The 22,365-nt window shown below is 43.2% G+C and overlaps 1 protein-coding gene across 3 annotated transcripts in view; it reads left to right on the forward strand.

Moving 5' to 3' along the window:
• LOC115131278 (ribosome biogenesis protein bop1-like) overlaps positions 1–22,365 on the forward strand; it is a 124,962-nt gene that overhangs the window by 9,154 nt on the left and 93,443 nt on the right. For all 3 annotated transcript variants that reach the window (XM_065020332.1, XM_065020333.1, XM_065020331.1), the window contains exon 2: positions 9,180–9,431. In XM_065020332.1, the coding sequence (XP_064876404.1) occupies positions 9,180–9,431 (252 nt within the window). The remainder of the gene's footprint in view (positions 1–9,179; positions 9,432–22,365) is intronic.

Consider the following 22,365-nt stretch of genomic DNA (forward strand, 5'->3'; position numbering starts at 1 on the left):
CGTGCCGTCCTTGGCCAGCTCTCCCGCTATCTCTCTCAGAATGACCTTCTTGATCCAAATCAGTCAGGTTTCAAGACTAGTCATTCAACTGAGACTGCTCTTCTCTGTATCACGGAGGCGCTCCGCACTGCTAAAGCTAACTCTCTCTCCTCTGCTCTCATCCTTCTAGACCTATCGGCTGCCTTCGATACTGTGAACCATCAGATCCTCCTCTCCACCCTCTCCGAGTTGGGCATCTCCGGCGCGGCCCACGCTTGGATTGCGTCCTACCTGACAGGTCGCTCCTACCAGGTGGCGTGGCGAGAATCCGTCTCCACACCACGTGCTCTCACCACTGGTGTCCCCCAGGGCTCTGTTCTAGGCCCTCTCCTATTCTCGCTATACACCAAGTCACTTGGCTCTGTCATAACCTCACATGGTCTCTCCTATCATTGCTATGCAGACGACACACAATTAATCTTCTCCTTTCCCCCTTCTGATGATCAGGTGGCGAATCGCATCTCTGCATGTCTGGCAGACATATCAGTGTGGATGACGGATCACCACCTAAAGCTGAACCTCGGCAAGACGGAGCTGCTCTTCCTCCCGGGGAAGGACTGCCCGTTCCATGATCTCGCCATCACGGTTGTCAACTCCATTGTGTCCTCCTCCCAGAGCGCTAAGAACCTTGGCGTGATCCTGGACAACACCCTGTCGTTCTCAACTAACATCAAGGCGGTGGCCCGTTCCTGTAGGTTCATGCTCTACAACATCCGCAGAGTACGACCCTGCCTCACACAGGAAGCGGCGCAGGTCCTAATCCAGGCACTCGTCATCTCCCGTCTGGATTACTGCAACTCGCTGTTGGCTGGGCTCCCTGCCTGTGCCATTAAACCCCTACAACTCATCCAGAACGCCGCAGCCCGTCTGGTGTTCAACCTTCCCAAGTTCTCTCACGTCACCCCGCTCCTCCGCTCTCTCCACTGGCTTCCAGTTGAAGCTCGCATCCGCTACAAGACCATGGTGCTTGCCTACGGAGCTGTGAGGGGAACGTCACCTCAGTACCTCCAGGCTCTGATCAGGCCCTACACCCAAACAAGGGCACTGCGTTCATCCACCTCTGGCCTGCTCGCCTCCCTACCACTGAGGAAGTACAGTTCCCGCTCAGCCCAGTCAAAACTGTTCGCTGCTCTGGCCCCCCAATGGTGGAACAAACTCCCTCACGACGCCAGGACAGCGGAGTCATTCACCACCTTCCGGAGACACCTGAAACCCCACCTCTTTAAGGAATACCTAGGATAGGATAAAGTAATCCCTCTCCCCCCCTAAAAGATTTAGATGCACTACTGTTCCACTGGATGTCATAAGGTGAATGCACCAATTTGTAAGTCGCTCTGGATAAGAGCGTCTGCTAAATGACTTAAATGTAAATGTAAAATGTAATCTGTGAGCTATGTGATACAGCCTGGTGTGCAATTCCTTGCTTTGGCAAGGACCATTTGATTGATTTGACCACACCCTTAAGCACTACTAAGTGGAAAGTAGGCTGACAGTGGCTGATACAATTTATGTTGATATTTAAAAATATATATATAATTTTGAAATGTATGACTTGAGATGTTTGTTGGTGGGGGGGAATGTTCCAAAAATATGTAACATGTTTGTTTACCTGAAATGAAAACTAATGTTTGACTCCTGGGTTCTATTTTTGAAATAAAACAGAACAAGAAAAGTATAATCAACTTTTGTTATTCCTTGATTTATAACTCTTTCTCAAAAAAAAAAAATCATTTGGCCAAATGGTTGTTGGCTAGGAAAAATATGATTTGATTTTTTACATCAAATCATTTTCACTAGCCAACAACCTTTAGGCTAGTCTAGACTACTTTAGACTTGAACACGATTTTGAGTTGTTACAGTACATTAACTTTTCCTATGAATATACTGTATAGTTAGTAGTATTTGTAACCATGTTTTGGAAGGAGAGCGATAGCTGGTCCACCCAAATAACACTCAGCCCGTAGATGGCGCCAAAGCATTAACCTAGATAATCCTGTCGAGCTCCATAGTTTACGAAAACCCGTTATCTACAACCTCGCTTCAAATCAAATTTATTTATATAGCCCTTTGTACATCAGCTGATATCTCAAAGTACTGTACAGAAACCCAGCCTAAAACCCCAAACCGCAAGCAATGCAGGTGTTGAAGCACGGTGGCTAGGAAAAACTCCAGAGAAAGGCCAAACCGTAGGAAGAAACCTAGAGAGAAACCAGGCTATGAGGGATGGCCAGTCCTCTTCTGGCTGTGCCGGGTGGAGATTTATAACAGAACATGGCCAAGATGTTAAAATGTTCTTAAATAACCAGCATGGTCAAATAATAATAATCACAGGCAGAACAGTTGAAACTGGAGCAGCACGGCCAGGTGGACTGGGGACAGCAAGGAGTCATCATGCCAGGTAGTCCTGAGGCATGGTCCTAGGGCTCAGGTCCTCCGAGAGAGAAAGAAAGAGAGAATTAGAGAGAGCATACTTAAATTCACACAGGACACTGGATAAGACAGGAGAAGTACTCCAGATATAACAAACTGACCCTAGCCCCCCGACACAAACTACTGCAGCATAAATACTGGAGGCTGAGACAGGAGGGGTCAGGAGACACTGTGGCACCATCCAATGATACCCCCGGACAGGGCCAAACAGGAAGGCTATAACCCCACCCATTTTGCCAAAGCACAGCCCCCACACCACTAGAGGCATATCTTCAACCACCAACTTACCATCCTGAGACAAGGACGAGTATAGCCCACGAAGATCTCCGCCACGGCACAACCCAAGGGGGGGTGCCAACCCAGACAGGAAGATCACGTCAGTGACTCAACCCACTCATGTGACGCCTCCCTCATAGGGACGGCATGAAAGAGCACCAGTAAGCCAGTGACTCAGCCCCTGTAATAGGGTTAGAGGCAGAGAATCTCAGTGGAAAGCGGGGAAACGGCCAGGCAGAGACAGCAAGGGCGGTTCGTTGCTCCAGAGCCTTTCCGTTCACCTTCACACTCCTGGGCCAGACTACACTCAATCATATGACCCACTGAAGAGACGAGTCTTCAGTAAAGACATAAAGGTTGAGACCGAGTCTGCGTCTCTCACATGGGTAGGCAGACCATTCCATAAAAATGGAGCTCTATAAGAGAAAGCCCTGCCTCCAGCTGTTTGCTTAGAAATTATAGGGACAATTAGGAGGCCTGCGTCTTGTGACCGTAGCGTACGTGTAGGTATGTACGACCAAATCAGAGAGATAGGTAGGAGCAAGCCCATGTAATGCTTTGAAGGTTAGCAGTGAAACCTTGAAATCAGCCTTTGCCTTGACAGGAAGCCAGTGTAGGGAGGCTAGCACTGGAGTAATATGATATATATTTTTTGGTTCTAGTCAGGATTCGCAAGCAGCCGTATTTAGCACTAACTGAAGTTTATTTAGTGCTTTATCTGGGTAGCCGGAAAGTAGAGCATTGCAGTAGTCTAACCTAGAAGTAACAAAAGCATGGATTCATTTTTCTGCATTTTTGGACAGAGTTTCTGATTTTTGCAATGTTACGTAGATGGAAAAAAAGCTGTCCTTGAAACAGTCTTGATATGTTCGTCAAAAGAGAGATCAGGGTCCAGAGTAACGCCGAGGTCCTTCACAGTTTTATTTGAGACGACTGTACAACCATTAAGATTAATTGTCAGATTCAACAGAAGATCTCTTTGTTTCTTGGGACCTAGAACAAGCATCTCTGCTTTTCCCGAGTTTAAAAGTAGAAAGTTTGCAGCCATCCACTTCCTTATGTCTGGAACACAGGCTTCTAGCGAGGGCAATTTTGGGGCTTCACCATGTTTCATTGAAATGTACAGCTGTGTGTCATCCGCATAGCAGTGAAAGTTAACAATGTTTTCGAATGACATCCCCAAGAGGTAAAATATATAGTGAAAACAATAGTGGTCATAAAACGGAGCCTTGAGGAACACCGACATTTACAGTTGATTTGTCAGAGGACAAACCATTCACAGAGCCCAACTGATATCTTTCCGACAGATAAGATCTAAACCAGGCCAGAACTTGTCCGTGTAGACCAATTTGGGTTTCCAATCTCCAAAAGAATGTGGTGATCGATGGTATCAAAAGCAGCACTAAGGTCTTGGAGCACGAGGACAGATGCAAAGCCTCGGTCTGATGCCATTAAAAGGTAATTTACCACCTTCACAAGTGCAGTCTCAGTGCTATGACGGGGTCTAAAATCAGACTGAAGCATTTCGTATACATTGTTTGTCTTCAGGAAGGCAGTGAGTTGCTGTGCAACAGCATTTTCTAAGATTTTTGAGAGGAATGGAAGATTCGATATAGGCCGATAGTTTTTTATATTTTCTGGGTCAAGGTTGGGCTTTATTACTGCAACTTTTGGTGAGTTTGGTACACATCCGGTGGATAGAGAGCCGTTTATTATGTTCAACATAGGAGGGCCAAGCACAGGAAGCAGCTCTTACAGTAGTTTAGTTGGAATAGGGTCCAGTATGTAGTGTGAAGGTTTAGAGGCCATGATTATTTTGATCATTGTGTCAAGAGATACAGTATAGTACTAAAACACTTGAGTGTCTCTCTTGATCCTAGGTCCTGGCAGAGTTGTGCAGACTCAGGACAACTGAGCTTTGAAGGATTACGCAGATTTAAAGAGGAGTCCGTAATTTGCTTTCTAATAATCATGATCTTTTCCTCAAAGAAGTTCATGAATTTATTACTGCTGAAGTGAAAGCCATCCTCTCTCTAGAATAAATAAATACAATTTAAAGGGAAAAATTATTTTGTATACCAGCCTTTCCCGGGCCGTTGCCATGGTCGCCATATGTAATACATGCTCATACCCAGCTATCACTTTGTATGCCATTATTGTATCAAATACACCGAATTTATCAGCTCAGGTTTCCCGCCCTCAAACATGTTAATACCAAAGCGTTTTTCAGATAATACATGTAATATAGATTATAATAATAATTATACAATTATCAAATGGTGTAGAGAATAGTGGCGAAATGCAACAATCAAATTCAGCATAGAATTCTGGTACCGTGTTCAAAAACTTGCGCTGTAAGGGCCGTTATTAATATTTATAAACTGGGTGGTTCGAGCCCTGGATGCTGATTGGCTAATAGCTGTGGTATATCAGACCTGTTTGCCACGGGTATGACAAAACATATTTTTACTGCTCTAATTATGTTGGTAAACCATTTTATAATAGCAATAAGGCACATCTGGGGTTTGTGACATATGGCCAGGTAAGATGCAATCCAAGAGTGTGCATAGCCTGAAACGCCCAGCCCTGAGGGTGGGGTGGAGGATCTGATGGTTCGCGGTGTCGAAGGCAGGGGATAGATCTAGGAGAATGAGAACAGAGGAGAGCGTCAGCTTTGGCTGTGCTGTGAGCCTCTGTGACACAGGAGCCGTCTCTGAGTGACCCGTCTTGAAGCCTGACTGGTTGGGGTCAAGAAGATTGTTCTGAGAGAGATAACGAGGAGTTGCCAGAGCATGCTCAAGTGTTTTGGAAAGAATAAGGGATAGGGGTCTATAGTTGTTGACATCCGATGAGTCGAGTGTTGGTTTCTTGAGGAGGGGAGCAACTCTGGCCATTTTGATATCAGAGGGGACGTAGCCAGTGATTAGGGATGAGGGAAGTGAGGAATGGGAGAAGGTCTCCAGAGAGGGTCTGGAGGAGGGGATGGGGTCGAGCGGGCAGGTTGTCGGTCGGCCAGACCTCACTAGTCGCAGTATGTCATCTGGAGAGAGAGGTGAGAAGGAGGTCAAGGCATAGGGTAGTTGTGTGAGTAAGGCCAATTGACTCAATAGGCTGAGTGAATGAGTAGCGGGAGTGCCTAGCCGGCCGGGAGGTTATGGGATCCATATGCCTAATGGACAAAAATGAATGACCACTTTATTTCAATTGGACAAACTATATACACAAAAGCAAATACCACCGAATTGGGCAACATTGCTATTCGTAGGATGTAGAAAGGGAGGAGAGTTGGGTCAACGAGGCAGAATCAGGAGACAGGGCGGAGAAGGATTTAGCAGAAGGAAGAGATGATAGAAGAGGAGAGAGTAATGGGAGAGAGAAGATTGTGATGGCGTATGACCATTTGGGTTGGTGGTGAGTGTTTGGGGTTGGAGGAAAGGGAGACCGAAAAGGAAACAAAGTACTAATCAGAGACCTGAATTTGGGTTGCAGTGAGATTAGTAGATGAGCAGCCGCTAGTAAAGATTAGGTAAAGCGTATTGCCTGCCTTGTGAGTTGGAAGGGATTGGGGAAAGGGTGAGGAGGGGAAATAGAGTTGGAAAGATGTCGGGAGGTTGAAGTCGCCAAGTACAAAGAGAGGTGAGCCATCGTCAGGAAATTAGCTTATCAAGGTTTCAAGCTTATTGAGGAACTCTCCAAGGGCACCTGGTGGGCGATAGATGATGACAATGTTAAGATTGAGTGGACAAGTGACAGTGACAGCATGGAATTCAAATGAGGAGATGGACAGGTAAGAGAGGGAGAAAAGAGAAGAATCTCAATTTAGGAGAAATGAGTAGACCTGTTCCACCACCGTGATGACCAGATGCTCTCGGACTATGAGAGAACCTAGTCAGATGAAGAAAGAGCAGCTGGAGTAGCAGTGTTCTCAGGTGTGATCCATGTCTCCGTCAGGGCCAAAAAGTGAAGGGACGGAAGGGCTGAGATGAACTCCGCGTTCTTGACCGCAGATCCAAACGCTGCCAGAGACCCGGAATTCCATATGGTTGTTGAACAGTGTTGGAAGTCAATCTCTCTTGTTTTCACACAGCAAAGACCTTGAAGTCGTCAGCCACTAAGCCTTGGTATAATACTCCAAACCAGAAGGTGGAAGTAGCGTTGTTTGGCAATGAATGTCCGTGTGTGTTGCTTTATGGTCTAGTCAATGTTAGCTGTGCTATTGTTGTAGAAATCCATTGTTGATACTAGCTAGTTGGCCACAGCTATATAACTAGGGAGCAAGATTAAAATGTAAATCACTCTACATTATCGCATACAGCCCCTCTATATTTTGAGCTAGCTGGCTAACATTAGCTAAATGGTTAGCATGATTTGCTAGCTAGATAGCTGTTGTGCTAGCTAGGTAAAGTAAAGGCACTGCATTGATTCTCTGCAGCCAGCTACAGGCAGCTGCTTCATGAAAACAATTACATCACAATGGATTTATGTTACTAGCTACACTGGCCAGATGGCTAGCTTGGCAAAGGATTTAGTATGACTGCCTTGCTCAGTTGGCAGGCTAGCTAACAAATAAGCTAATGTACATTATCAAATCGAACAAAAAATATCCTTCAAGCACACAATTCCTTAGCTAGATGTAAAACATATAAAGACTTGCTCTAGAAAAAGGGGTATTATGCAGCTTTATTGTTTGTTAGAACAATTCTGATTAAAAGGGGGTGAATTAGAACAGGAAAAGTGACTTTTAATTAAAAAAATAAAAATAAATTGTCACTCCTGTCAGCTCCCCCATGTGGAGGTTTGTGCTCTCTGATTGGCTCAAAGTCAATTTGTCGTCCACTGCCGAGCATTGTGGTACTACAAGTAGAAGCGGCAGGTTTGTCAGTACACAGCAGGTATGTCTTTTGTTCTAACAAGAGAAGGAACGGCTCCTACTTATCGGCAGTAAGGTTCTCGGTGTGTTTCATGCTTTCCAAGAATGTATGATTTTAAAGGGTATATGTGAGCAATAGCTTGTTGTATACTGACATTGTTAGTCATAGGGTAAAATCCCTATGGAAATAATGTATGAGATGGAGGGACGAAAGAAAGTGACACACAAACGCTCCATTTGCTGCACTGCTATTACACATTTTCCAACTCTAGGGACATTGACCTTCCAAATCACGGAGACATCTTCATCCCAAGTAAGCCTGATTTCGAACTCAAATGGCACAGAGAATTCGGGGCGGTCTCTCTATAAAAGTTGCTGGCCTCACACCAATACACTCCGATAACAGCCAGCCAACCCTTGTCAGTGTTGATATCCTATGTCGGGTCCTGTTAAATAACAAAGAAACTGATTTTGTTTCTGCAACCTCCCAGAATCTCAATCCGACATTCTGAAATGTTGACTGCTGTCTTTGCAAATGATTTTCTAACCAGTAGTGTATCAATTCTTCTCAGATTCGGGGTGGCCTTTGAATAGTGTTATCTCAAACAGTGCATATGACCTAAACTTTTGCCCCTGCTCTTTTGATTTCAATGTGATATCGATATGATTAACAAAATAGTGTTGCGTTTACCTTTCAGTGTTGGCAACCGATTTGAAACAAAATGCAACATTCCAAAATGCAGCTGTTGCGTTCTTCAGCAAGTCCTCTAACCAGTGATATACATATTATTCCTAGATTCTGTGTGGTTTTTCAGTAGTGTTAGTTTGAACAGGACGTGAAACCTGACTATTGATTGCAACGTGTTATCGGAATGAGTGATGGATAAATAATTATTGCCACTTGTCAAACCAACAGGGTTTTTGGTGCATATGCAGTTTATAAGGTGAAAAATAATAATACAAGTAATACGATTAGTATTGTGGTACATGAATGTGTTGGTATTACATTTTATGTTTGTTTTCAATTTATCACAAACTGTTTCTGCGTATTGATTATTGATTTGGACACTTGAATACAATATTTGGACATTGGACTATTTATCAAAAGTTGTCAACAGGAAGCAGCGATGGCATTATTTTCAGCTTGAAAATAATGCCATCGCTGCTTCCTGTTGACAACTTTTGATAAATAGTCCAATGTCCAAATATTGTATTCAAGTGTCCAAATCAATAATCAATACGCAGAAACAGTTTATTCGAAAGTTTATCGAATATAAAATTACATTTCCACATTCATTTCAAATAGTATTCTAATTAATCAGGGAAAAACTGCTGAATGAGTCCAAAAATGTGCTGTGATTTGATTTAATTGGATGATATATCAGAAAATGTGAACTGGTTTGACCTGTCCACTATTGTCAATGACAATGTTTTATTTTAGGTTAGGTAGCTAGCTATCTAGATTCTTTATTCATTCTGTCTCATTTAAGTGCTTACTCATTCATGTTTGCCCATCTATGCAAATCTACATGTCTCTGGTATTTCTTTGTCTCTGCTTTTTCAGCTTCCCATATTTGACAAAGACGTCACTGAGAAGGCTGGGGAAGAAGGAGATGAGGACCTCTCAGATAGCGAGGAGAGTGTGTTCTCAGGACTGGAGGACTCTGGGAGTGACATTGATGAAGAAGAAGAGGATGATGGGGACGACGAAGAGGAGGAGGAGGAGGATGATGATGATGATGCTGCTGTCATACTAGATGAAAATCTGAAGAATAGCAGTGGTGCTGAAACATCTGCTGAACCAGCTGAGCCTAAGGTGAATATGGGATTATTTATTTTACACAAATGATATTGTAGGGTCCTGAGTTTTTCCTGACCACGTGACCTTGCCCGGAGAAACACTAAGCTCTAGTTAAAGGTAGTTTATTGAGTGCAAACGTTTTGACCCAAAGGTCTTGACTTTGTCAGACCTTGGACTCTATAAACGGAGTAGTCAGCAGTGTGGGAATCTATTTTATTTTGTGACTACTTTTTGTACCTTGGCAGCACCTGACTCAACAAGAGAACACATTTCTTCGTGTTCTTGCAAAATGCATCTATACATGCTTCATCATAGCAGTAATTGGCTATTAAGTCATTGCAGTGTTGTTGGATAGGTGAAGTGTGTTGTGCGATTACTAGATGGGTAGAATCAGAAAGCTGGCTTGCAAATTGAGTGTTTTCTCTGAGTGCTCAGAGCATTCTGGACATTTTGGCCGAAGTAGGGGATTTCTGAGTGTTCTGATTTCTCAAAGATAAGGAAGAAGCACAACTTTAATGCACTAAACTATGCTACTTTCTTAAATGAATGGTAACTTTCTGTTACTTTCGTTGTCATGTTATCAAGGAATGATAAAGCAACTGACAGTCATTTCCCAATAGGTGTACGTATATTTCTTTGTCAAACAGCGTGTTTCTGATAAATCCATGTGGACATCAAATGCTACAAATACATTCAGGTAATTTTGACCCACAGTCAAAAGCACCCTTGGATTTCTACGGAAACATACAGTTGAAGTCGGAAGTTTACATACACCTTAGCCAAATACATTTAAACCCAGTTTTTCACAATTCCTGACATTTAATCCTAGTAAAAATTCCCTGTCTTAGGTCAGTTAGGATCACTACTTTATTTTAAGAATGTGAAATGTCAGAATAATAGTCGAGTGATTTATTTAAGCTTTTATTTCTTTCATCACATTCCCAATGGGACAGAAGTTTACATGCACTCAATTAGTACTCGGTAGCATTGTCTTTAAATTGTTTAACTTGGGTCAAACGTTTTGGGTAGCCTTCCACAAGCTTCCCACAATAAGTTGGGTGAATTTTGGCCCATTCCTCCTGACAGAGCTGGTGTAACTGAGTCAGGTTTGTAGGCCTCCTTGCTCGCACATTCTTTTACAGTTCTGCCCACAAATACTCTATAGGATTGAGGTCAGGGCTTTGTGATGGCCACTCCAATAACTTTTTTTTATGGCGGTTTTGGAGCAGTGGCTTCTTCCTTGCTGAGTGGCCTTCCAGGTTATGTCGATTTAGGACTTGTTTTACTGTGGACATAGATACTTTTGTATCTGTTTCCTCCAGCATCTTCACAATGTCCTTTTGCTGTTCTGGGATTGATTTGCACTTTTCGCAGCAATGTATGTTCATTTTGTCATGACGTTGGCCTGGGGGTAGGTTTATGACAGTCATAAATACCTCTCCCCCCCCCCCTTTGGGTAACATAGAATTTCTGGGAACATCAGTAGGTGGGGGGAAATGAACTATATTCTGGTAATCAGACCAATTGAACATATGGTACTTAATGAATATGATGTCAGTTCGGTTGTCATCTGAGACATTCTCATCAATGATAAGATGACAAACTCTACAGTGGAAAGTCTACACATCAGAGTTACCGGATTCACATGGAATTGTTGTTCAATTTAAATGTTTGAATATGAAATTATTCGTGATGGGATGAAATGTGATTTTAGCTTCTAAAATGTGAGACTTGGGTTTTCATAAGATAGGGCTCTGTTCAATCAGTGGCCCGCCCCTGTGAAGGGACATGGGCTATAAAACTTTTCAAACACGCCCTCCTCTCCCTTCCTATATAAGCCCTTGACGACAATATAACCTCCTGTTCCGAGGACGTGAGGACGACGGTCCGATGTCTGAATGGTTCAGATAATAACTACAGAACGAAGCCAACATCAGCGTGAGCTTTGGTTGCGAATGGTATGAACTTTGAACTCTTATTCACTACAGAAGTGATACCTCCTAGCCTTTGAGTTAGCAACAGCTGCTGTAAACGAGGGTTAGGAAGGAACAGACAGAGTATCCAGTCTACCACACAACGACGTTACTACAACGTATTCAATTGACAACCAGAGACATTCTTCAAAGGACTCGGTTGGGCAACACGGCCTTCCATCTACCACCAACCTACCAAAGCGCAGCTCAGAGTAAATATTTATTGCATTTTCCTTTTCTAAATGGGCGGTAATTTAGAATGCATAAGATACTGTATTTACGATAGCACAGCTTCCCGCTCTTTCACTTTCACCCAGCCCCTTTTATTTTGTGTAACAAGCTGTCATATCTGTTCCACCCGCTAGGGACGTTTGCCTTTATGACGTAATTTGTAATCCAGTTATGATTTAATTATGTGTGTGTGTAATTCTGTGTGATTAGTTAGGCATTTAGTAAATAAATAATGAAACCCAATATTGTATTGCTGATTCAACTTGTTAGCCAGGGTTTGTGCAGATAAATAAGAATTTACAACTTTCAGATGAGACTGAATTAAGATGATGATTAATATTGACTGCTATTGATGTAAAATATTACTAGGTCTTTAAGAGTTTATTCGGAAGATAACAGCTCTATAAATATTATTTTGTGGTGCCCAACTCTCTAGTTAATTACATTTACATGATTAGCTCAATCAGGTAATATTAATTACGGACAAATTATTTTATAGAATAGCATGTCATATCACTTAATCCGGCATAGCCAAAGACACAACAATCTCTAGAAGACAGAACTCGTCTCCTTCCTGAGGGATTTGACCGCTTTGGAAATTACTCTCAAGGACGAACCAGACTTGTGGAGGTCTACATTTGTTTTTTTGAGGTCTTGGCTGATTTCTTTCGATTTTCCCATGTTGTCAAGTGAAGAGGCCCTGAGTTTGAAGGTAGGCCTTGAAATACATCCACAGGTACACCTCCAATTGACTCAAATTATGTCAATTAGTCTATCAGAAGCTTCTAAAGCCATTACAGCGTTTTCTGGAATTTTCCAAGCTGTTTAAAGGCACAGTCAACTTAGTGTATGTAAACTTCTGCCCCACTGGAAAAAAATCTGTCTGTAAACAATTGTTGGAAAAATGACTTGTGTCATGCACAAAGAAGATGTCCTAACCGACTTGCCAAAACTATAGTTTGTTAACAAGAAATTTGTGGAGTGGTTGAAAAACAAGTTTTAATGACTCTAACCTAAGTGTATGTAAACTTCCGACTTCAACTGTTATGGGGCGGCAGCGTAGCCTAGTGGTTAGAGCGTTGGACTAGTAACCGGAAGGTTGCGAGTTCAAACCCCCGAGCTGACAAGGTACAAATCTGTCGTTCTGCCCCTGAACAGGCAGTTAACCCACGGTTCCCAGGCCGTCATTGAAAATAAGAATGTGTTCTTAACTGACTTGCCTGGTTAAATAAAGGTAAAAATAAAAATAAAAAATCCAGTGAAAGACACCCTCATGGGAGGGAATGTGGGTCAATTACTTTTGAGCTAAGCTGGCATCCTTGAACTATTATTTTCCATGTAAAATTATATGAAAAAGTTACTTTAGATTCCCTTAAATGCTTCTGTTATATATAAATCGAACATTGTACCTGGGGGATGGGCAAGCCGTCTCTTAAAGTTTCAAAATGGACCATTATCTTCAATTCCTCTGTTGAAGGTAAATTTGGGTGTTTTATTTCCAGGTGAAAATGTCAACCACATCAAGACTCACAGGAATTGGGCTTGCGGAGGTTTTGAGACTTCTGGCTGACCGGGAGCAGGATCACGCTCCCGACAATGAAGACAATTCAGGGAGTGACTTGATGATCATATTTCAGACTTCTGAGCAAAAGGGCACTGAAGTTGTACCCTTTCAGGCTCTCTCTGTTACCTCAGCACCTCACAAGTCTTAATCAACGAGGCATTACAAAGGCAACAGAGAAATGTCTGACAAGTCTTAATCAACGAGGCATTACAAAGGCAACAGAGAAATGTCTGACAAGTCTTAATCAACGAGGCATTACAAAGGCAACAGAGAAATGTCTGACAAGTCTTAATCAACGAGGCATTACAAAGGCAGCAGAGAAATGTCTTACAAGTCTTTATCAACTAGGCATTACAAAGGCAGCAGAGTGCAAAGCATTTAAATAATTGTTTCATTTATTTCTGTCCTCAGAGATGATTGACATGATTGTGCTTGAAACTAGCAGAGAAGCTAAGCGACGAATTGGTGTATGGAATAAGAGCCATCCCAAACATCTATATGATGAATTGGAAGAGGTGGATGCCATAGCACAAGCAACCACGAGCAGTCATTGGTCTTTTGATCGCATCATGATTGTATGGAAATGAGTCTCAAACTGCAATCTGGTCAGAAGCTGATGGCAGACCTGTGTTCACTGCAACTATGTCCAGAAAAAGATTCCAATACATTATGAAATACATGAGGTTTGATGACATAGCATTGAGTCTTGAACGAATAACAGCAGACAAGCTTGCCCCGTTCAGCGATATCTGGAGCATGTTTGTAGCCCAGCTACCCAAATACCTTTTCTATGCACAGATCTCTGTGTATAAGCAGCTCGCTGGTTTCTGAGGTAGGTGCCTTTTCCGACAAAGCATGCCATCAAAGCCTGACGAATACGGGATTATGATCAGGCGGAACTGCGACACAGCAACCAGCTACCCTCTGAGAGGAGAGGTGCACCTTGGCAAACCACCTGGAGTGACACAGAGTGGTTCTGAGATCTCAAGTTGTCAAAGGGCTTGTGGCTCCTTGGCACAAAAGTGGGATAAATATCACCACAGATAACTTCTTTACATCTGTACCATTAGCTGAAAAGCTTCTCAAAGATGGACTAACATACTTCGGCATTGTTAGATCCATTATACCACACATTCCAGAGATGTTCACTGTTTGGCTTCCGTGGGCTGCTTACCTTGGTGTCCTACATACCATCACCAGGCTTGGCTGTACTAGAGCTGTCTACCAAGCACCATGATACCAAGGTTGAGGGCAAGCATCAGAAACCAGAGATTGTACAACACTACAACGCCACCAAGAGTGACGTTGCCAATCTCGATAAGCTTGCCACGATGTACACGTCGAGAAGGAAGACCAGCAGGTGGCCGATGGTCCTCCTCTTCAACCTGATAGATGTTGTTGCTGCTTTCGCCGCCTTCATCATCTGGATGGGTAACTTCCCCAGCTGGAAGTCTTCCGAAGGCAGTGGCCGACACCAAACTTTCCTAAGAGAGCTGGGCCATGCCCTAGTCATGCAAAACATCATCAAGAGGAGAGCTCAAACGCCAACACTCAACACCAATCACAGCTGCCAGGCTAACCATGGGCCTAAAGCCCTGCTGCTGGTTCTGTGGGGGGGTCACTTTCCATTGTTTTGGCGGTCCCGTGCTCTTTTGCTGCAATACCCATTAAATGTAAAAGATGTTGCCTCTGTGACCGCAACAATGACCAGAAGGTGGCACGTGTGCGTGTCCTGTCAGGTAGCCAATGTGCCCCAAGCACGGTGTTACTCAGATTGTGTGCCATCCTTGCCTGTCCTGCATGCCTGTAGAACAAGGTTATTCTGTGATATGTTAGGATTAATAAATGTATTAGAAATCTGCATGAAGTCATTCGAAGGGTAGTTACATCTACAGTGGCAAGAAAAAGTATGTAAACCCTTTGGAATTACCTGGACTTCTGCGTAAATGGGTCATAACATTTGATCTGATCTTCATCTAAGTCACAACAACAGCCAAACTGTCTGCTTCAACTAATAACACACAATTATACGTTTTCATGTCTATATTGAACACTGTGTAAACATTCACAGTGCAGGGTGGAAAAAGTATGTGAACCCTTGGTTTTAATAACTGGTTGAGCAATAACCTCAACCAAACGTTTTCTGTAGTTGCGGATCAGACCTGCACAACAGTCAGGAGTGCTTTACAAAACGGTTTTCAGTTTGGTATTTCTTGTGTGAACCACTCTCTTGAGGTTATGGCACAGCATCTCAATCGGGTTGAGGTCAGGACTCTGACTGGGCCACTCCAGAAGGCATATTTTCTTCTGTTGAAGCCATTCTGTTGTTGATTTACTATTGTGTTTTGGGTCATTGTTCTGTTGCATCACCCAACTTCTGTTGAGCTTTAATTGGCGGACAGACAGCCTTACATTCTCCTGCAAAATGTCTTGATAAACGTGGGAATTCATTTTTATGTTGTTGATAGCAAGCTGTCCAGGCCCTGAGGCAGCAAAGCAGCTCCAAACCATGATGCTCCCTCCACCATACTTTACAGTGGGGATGAGGTTTTGATGTTGGTGTTCTGTGCCGTTTTATCTCCACACATAGTGTTGTGTTCCTTCCAAACAACTCAACTGTAGTTTCATCTGTCCACAGAAATTGTGCCAGTAGCGCTGTGGGACATCCAGATGGTCTTTTGCTTACTTTAGACGTGTAGCAATGTTTATTTTGGACAGCAATGGCTTCTTCCGTGGTGTCCTCCCATGAACACCATTCTTGTTTAGTGTTTTACGTATCGTAGACTCGTCAGAGATGTTAGCATGTTCCAGAGATTTCTGTAAGTCTAGCTGACACTCTGATTCTTCTTAATCTCATTGAACATTCTGCGCTGTGCTCTTGCAATCATCTTTGCAGGACGGCCACTCCTAGGGAGAGTAGCAACAGTGCTGTACTTTCTCCATTTACATACAATTTGTCTTATCGTGGACTGATGAACGTCAAGTCTTTTAGAGATACTTTTGTAACCCTTTCCAGCTTTATGCAAATTGACAATTCTGAGATCTGAGATCTCTTTTGTTTGAGGCATGGTCCACATCAGGCAATGCTTCTTGTGAATAGCAAACTCAAATTTTGTGAGTGTTTTTTATAGGGCAAGGCAGCTCTAACCAACATCTCCAATGTCATCTCATTGATTGTACTCCCAGTTAGCTTTTGGAGAAGTCATTAGCCTAGGGGTTCACATTCTTTTTCCAACCTACACTGTGAATGTTTAAATGATGTATTCAATACAGACAAGAAAAAATACAATAATTAGTTGTCTTAGATGAAGATCAGATCTAATTTTATGAACAATTTATGCAGAAATCCAGATAATTCCAAAGGGTTTACATACTTTTTCTTGCAACTGTATAGTTGTAACGTCTTTGAATTGTTTGTAGCTCATTTTATAACTAATATTGACGTTGCTCATACCAGTTTTCAACCCTTGAATTTTACATTGAGGCACAGACCCTTGCTCAGGCCTGTTCTACCTGCCTGAGTACTGCTAGGAAGCACTGCTTCGTACATCAAGTGCCAATATCAGATGAAAGGGGGATACCTTGTCAGTTGTACAACTGAATGCATTCAATTGAAATTCGTCTTCGGCATTTAACCCAACCCCTCTGAATCAGAGAGGTGTGGAGGTCTGCCTTAATCCACGTCTTTGGCGCCCGGGGAACAGTGGGTTAACTGCCTTGCTAAGGGGAAGAACGACAGATTTTTACATTGTCAGCTCAGGGATTCGATCCAGCAACCTTTCGGTTACTGGCCCAACGCTCCTACCTGCTATTTCTGGTTTTATGTAAGTGCAATCCTTTGAAAACATTTTAGTAAATATTCAGCAGGCTACTGCATAGACTAAAAAGACAATTCTATGGTAGTTAGCTTTCTACTAGTAGTATGGATTATATGGAAATGTTCAGAATATAGACCTTCCTTTTTTCTTTTATTTTTGAATGATACATTAAAAAAAAAAGTTAACGTATTGACTTAAATGTGTTGACTTTGTTTATTTCAAGCATAATACATTTACTTTTAGGCCAGCTTTTCCTAAACTAGGGGTCGCAACCCCATGTGGGGTCACCTGATTTGAAAAGGGTGTCGCAAGAGAAACCCTTAAGTAAAATGGTTCTTTGTTCATAGAACAAACCTCCAGTAGCCGCTAGATGTGGTTGTAATAAACAGAGCAATTTCTGTTTTTCTTCCTATAAATATGTCTGTCTTTTGAAAGTTTTAACTGACAAAATATTAAAACCCCATCACTGAAAGATAGACTCTCAAGAACACGTATGTGTCTTGTGTTTCTTTCTACAATGCCCACAAGCCTCATTAGAACGTGGAGTGGACAAGACCAGGCACTAAATCAGACTGGGGGGAAAAGATAATGAATTATGTTCTTTCCTACACAGAAGATTTAAAAAAATATATATTGGCCGATTTGTCTTCTGAACTTCCTAATACATTTTTGATGCATTTCAGTCACTTCTTCAAACCATACTTCCTTCTGATTTAAATACCGTCAGAAGTACTATCAGACTGATTTGAAATAGACTGTCAGAGCCCAAATTAAAGTAAACATTGGCTGTTGATTACATTAAGTTGAAGTCGGAAGTTTACGTACACTATGTTAGAGGCATTAAAACTAGTTTTTCAACCACTCCACATATTTATTGTAACTATAGTTTTGGCAAGTCGGTTAGGACATGTGCTTTGTGCATGACACAAGTCATTTTTCTAACAATTGTTTATAGACAGATTATTTCACTTATAATTCACTGTATCACAATTCCAGTGGGTCAGAAGTTTACATACACTAAGTTGACTGTGCCTTGAAACAGCTTGGAAAATTCCAGAAAACGATGTCATGGCTTTAGAAGCTTCTGATAGGCTAATTGACATCATTTGAGTAAATTGAAGGTGTATCTGTGGATGTATTCAAAGGCCTACCTTCAAACTCAGTGTCTCTTTGATTGACATCATGGGAAAATCAGAAGAAATCAGCTAAGAAAAATTGTAGACCACAAGTCTGGTTCATCCTTGGGAGCAATTTCTAAATGCCTGAAGGTACCACGTTCATCTGTACAAGCAATAGTACGCAAGTATTAACACCATGGGACCACTCAGCTGTCGTACCTCTCAGGAAGGAGATGCGTTCTGCTTTCTAGAGATGAACGTACTTTGGTGCGAAAAGTGCAAATCAATCATAGAACAACAGCAAAGGACCTTGTGAAGATGCTGGAGGAAACAGGTACAAAAGTATCTATATCCACAGTAAAACGAGTCCTATATCGACATAACCTGAAAGGCCGCTCAGCAAGAAAGAAGCCACTGCTCCATAACCGCCATAAAAAAAGCCAGACTACGGTTTGCAACTGCACATGGGGGAAAAGATTGTACTTTTTAGAGAAATGTCATTTGGTCTGATGATACAAAAATAGAACTGTTTGGCCATAATGACCATTATGTTTGGAGGAAAAAGAGGGGGGGGGGGGGGGGGGTGATGTGGATATATTGAAGCAACATCTCAAGACATCAGTCAGGAAGGTAAAGCTTGGTCGCAAATGGGTCTTCCAAGTGGACAACGACCCCAAGCATATTTCAAAAGTTGTGGCAAAATGGCTAAGGACAACAAAGTAAAGGTATTGGAGTGCCCATCACAAATCCCTAACCTCAATCCCATAGAAAGTTTGTGGGCAGACATGAAAAAGCATGTCCGAGCAAGGAGGCCTACAAACCTGACTCAGTTACATCAGCTCTGTCAGGAGGAATGGACCAAAATTCACCCAACTTATTGTGGGAAGCTTGTGGAAGGCTACCCAAAATGTTTGTCCCAAGTTAAACAATTTAAAGGCAATGCTACCAAATACTAATTGAGTCTATGTAGACTTCTGACCCACTGGGAATGTAATAACATTTATTTTAAGCTGAAATAAATAATTCTCTCTACTATTAGTCTGACATTTTCACATTCTTAAAATAAAGTGGTGATCCTAACTGACCTAAGACAGGGAATTTTTACTGGGATTAAATGTCAGGAATTTAGACAAATACATTTAAGGTGTATGTAAACTTCCGACTTTAACTTATCCATTCACATGGTGGGGTAGCGAAAAATGGGGTCGTTGGCCCCCCAAAATTGTGAAGCCCTGTTGTTGTAGGCAAAATGTCATCTTAATAAATATAAGTTTTGTTCTTGCAGTAAGAATTCTTTTCAAAGGCATTTTCACCGCTTGTCATTATAACCAACTACGTGTGTATGTCTACAACTCTAGATGACTTATACACTGCATGAAATAACATGCAGCTTGTGTGGATTTCAAACTAGCTTACTCTTTACTACCCCCTAGTGCACGTTGTATATACTGTGCTTTTGAATCAAACCGCAACAGGCAAATGTATTTTCTATCGGTCCCACTGTCTGCTCTTGCCAGTCTTCCGTATATCCTACATCTGCCTTTAAAACAAAACCTTTATGTAACCTTTATTTAACCAGGCAAGTCCATTTAAGAGCACATTCTTAGTTACAATGACAGCCTGTTAAAAGGCCTGTTGTGCGGACGGCTGGGAGTATCTACCCATGCACCATCTACCCCCCTCACTCCATCTTCAGAAAGTCCAGATTCCTCTGTCAGAAGTGGTTTGTAAATAAGGATGGAGGCACTGTGACTGTGGGAGGAGAACAGGATGGGGTTGATGGGTAGGTCCATTTGTCTGGGACTGGTGGAATAGTTGCTGTATCAGTTAATTATTCTTGTCTGTTGTGCTCAAAATTCCCTAGCTGTCATGCAAGGTGGGTGGGAATGACTTAATTGTATTATGTCAGCTTATCCTCCGGTCATCTTCATTGTCTCTTAATGTAGAACTGAGACTGGTCGCACATGAAAGATTATTTATCTTTATTGCTGCCAAGCAGATTCCTGCATCACTCAACCCAAAGACTGATCTTGGTTTTATTTTGTCAAGTGTGCAGTCCTTCAAATAAATGTGACCATGACAAAATACGGAGACACAAACGTCTTGGGAGAGGAGGACAAGAGAAGGTTCAACTTTCTTTTTTTTTTTTTCTAAATTGTGTGTTTATATTATTGCAAAGGCACATTGGAACAAATGTGAAACCTTGAAACCATTGTCTGGAACTGCTGTGGTCTGGTAATGGGGAGGAGGGGGGGTGGATGCATTGTTCCCCACTCCAGCTTTTTAATCCATCCAGGCCCTGACTGAGACCCTGTGGTTTTCTTTTCTTTTTTCCCCACTCTTCCCCCTGTTCCTGGACTCTTGTGATTTAAGGATCTGGGCCTTCAGCACACCAGGCAGAAGTTAATGTGGCTGCTGGAGGCTTTATGGTCCCTGGGAGAGTCCCCTGGTGCAGCGGTCGGACGTGGCCAGCTCACTCTGATCCGGCCAGCTCTGCTGTCGGCCGGCCGCTCGGTCCGCGCTCTCGGCGTGTGAGTGGGTGTGAGATGGAGATGAAATGGGGTTAGGGTGGAGGAAGGGGGAGATTAAGACTAGGGGGGGGGGCTCATCTTACAGTAACCAGGAAGGATTTGCTCCTCATGCACCCACGCAGGAGCTCTGGTCCGCAGATGCGTCTGGGCCACTTCCACCAAGGGTGACACTCATGTCTCCTCCAGCCGTTAAATGTTTGGAGAGGCGGAGGGTTGTGAGGGCAGGGATCACATTGAGGGTACACTGGGCGGAATGGTATCCCCTTGTTAACAAAAAGGACAAGCACATCCCCATCACTTGATTTTGTCCATGAATACACTTACCACTCCTCCCTGCTAACACAACTCCCACCCTTGTTACCTTTTTGACAATTTGCCCTGGGCTCTGTGTGAGGGTTGTGTACCAGAGAAGTTCACTCCAGGATGACCCCTCTCTCTGGTTGGAGGTTCTACAGCAGACAAAGCCAGGGACAGGGAGCCTAGGTGGGCTTATCGTTTGGGTTTTGCTCCCAATTAAGTGGAAGTGTGAACGGCCCAGAGAATGCTTTCTGACGGATTCATTCAGGCTTCACCCTATAACTCAGATTTTAGTTTCACAGTGATTTCAGAGGAAACAGTGCGGTAATGGGGAACCTGGGGCCCGCCTGCGTCCGCCTCGGAGCGGAACCCATTGCTGGGAGCCAACAGACGTTTAAAAACAAGTTGTTGGCCAATGTGTGGAGGCTGACAGAGTGTGTCTGAACGCCTGTGTGTTGGCGTAGACGTGAATGTGCTCAGAACAGAAGGCCCTCAGGAGATTTGAGCCGGAGATTATGAATTTGACCGATTTATCAATAACGCTATGGTAAGCTGACACATTTTGGCTGTCAAGAGGTCACTACTTGGAGAATTTGTGGCATTACTTATGGGGCAACCGAATGGTCCTTGCCTTTTGGCTTCTTCTTGACCCCGTGCAGTGCCTTCCCGTACACAGTCTCTCTCCTGACAGACCCTGTGCAGTGCCTTCCTGTCCTCAGCCTCTCTCTTGATTGACCCCGTGCAGTGCCTTCCTGTCCTCAGCCTCTTTCCTGACTGACCCCGTGCAGTGCCTTCCTGTCCTCAGCCTCTCTCCTGACTGACCCCGTGCAGTGCCTTCCCGTCCTCAGCTGCTCTCTCCCACACTTCATCCTCGTCAGCGGTTGTGGTCAAATGGGCTCCGGACCAGGCTCAGCTGGAAGTCCAGTCCACTGCTGGTTTTCAAACTGCGTGATCCAATCTGCGAGCCTTTCTCTTTTGGCTGTTCCACCGTACATCATCTGGACAAGTAATCTGTCGTGGGCTCTCGCTCTCTCTCCCTTCTGTCGCTCTCTTTTTCTCTCCATCTCACTGTCTCTCTCCACTCCACTCCTGCCCCCCTCCTGCCCCCCTGTTATAGTAAACAGATTGGCCTGGTCATCTCTCCCCCACAGACTTTTAGTGTAGTGAGGAAGCCTTACTCTTCGGTCTAGTCTTTTTTAAATTATTTTTACGTTTTGGCTTCTGTGTTGTGGAGTAAACAAGCTTCTGTTTTCGCTTTCCTAAACTGCCACCTCTGCAAACCCACTTTACCTTGTTTGTGCAGTTCAGGGGGAGGCTACAGCAGAGAACTCTGATCTGACTGGAGTCTCCTGGGCGGCGAAAGTCATTCAGTATTAAAACTGGGCCCAGTCAGCTCTGTCTTGATGGGGATTTAACT

The sequence above is a fragment of the Oncorhynchus nerka genome, linkage group LG7, assembly GCF_034236695.1.
Source record: "Oncorhynchus nerka isolate Pitt River linkage group LG7, Oner_Uvic_2.0, whole genome shotgun sequence".
Lineage (NCBI taxonomy): Eukaryota > Metazoa > Chordata > Actinopteri > Salmoniformes > Salmonidae > Oncorhynchus > Oncorhynchus nerka.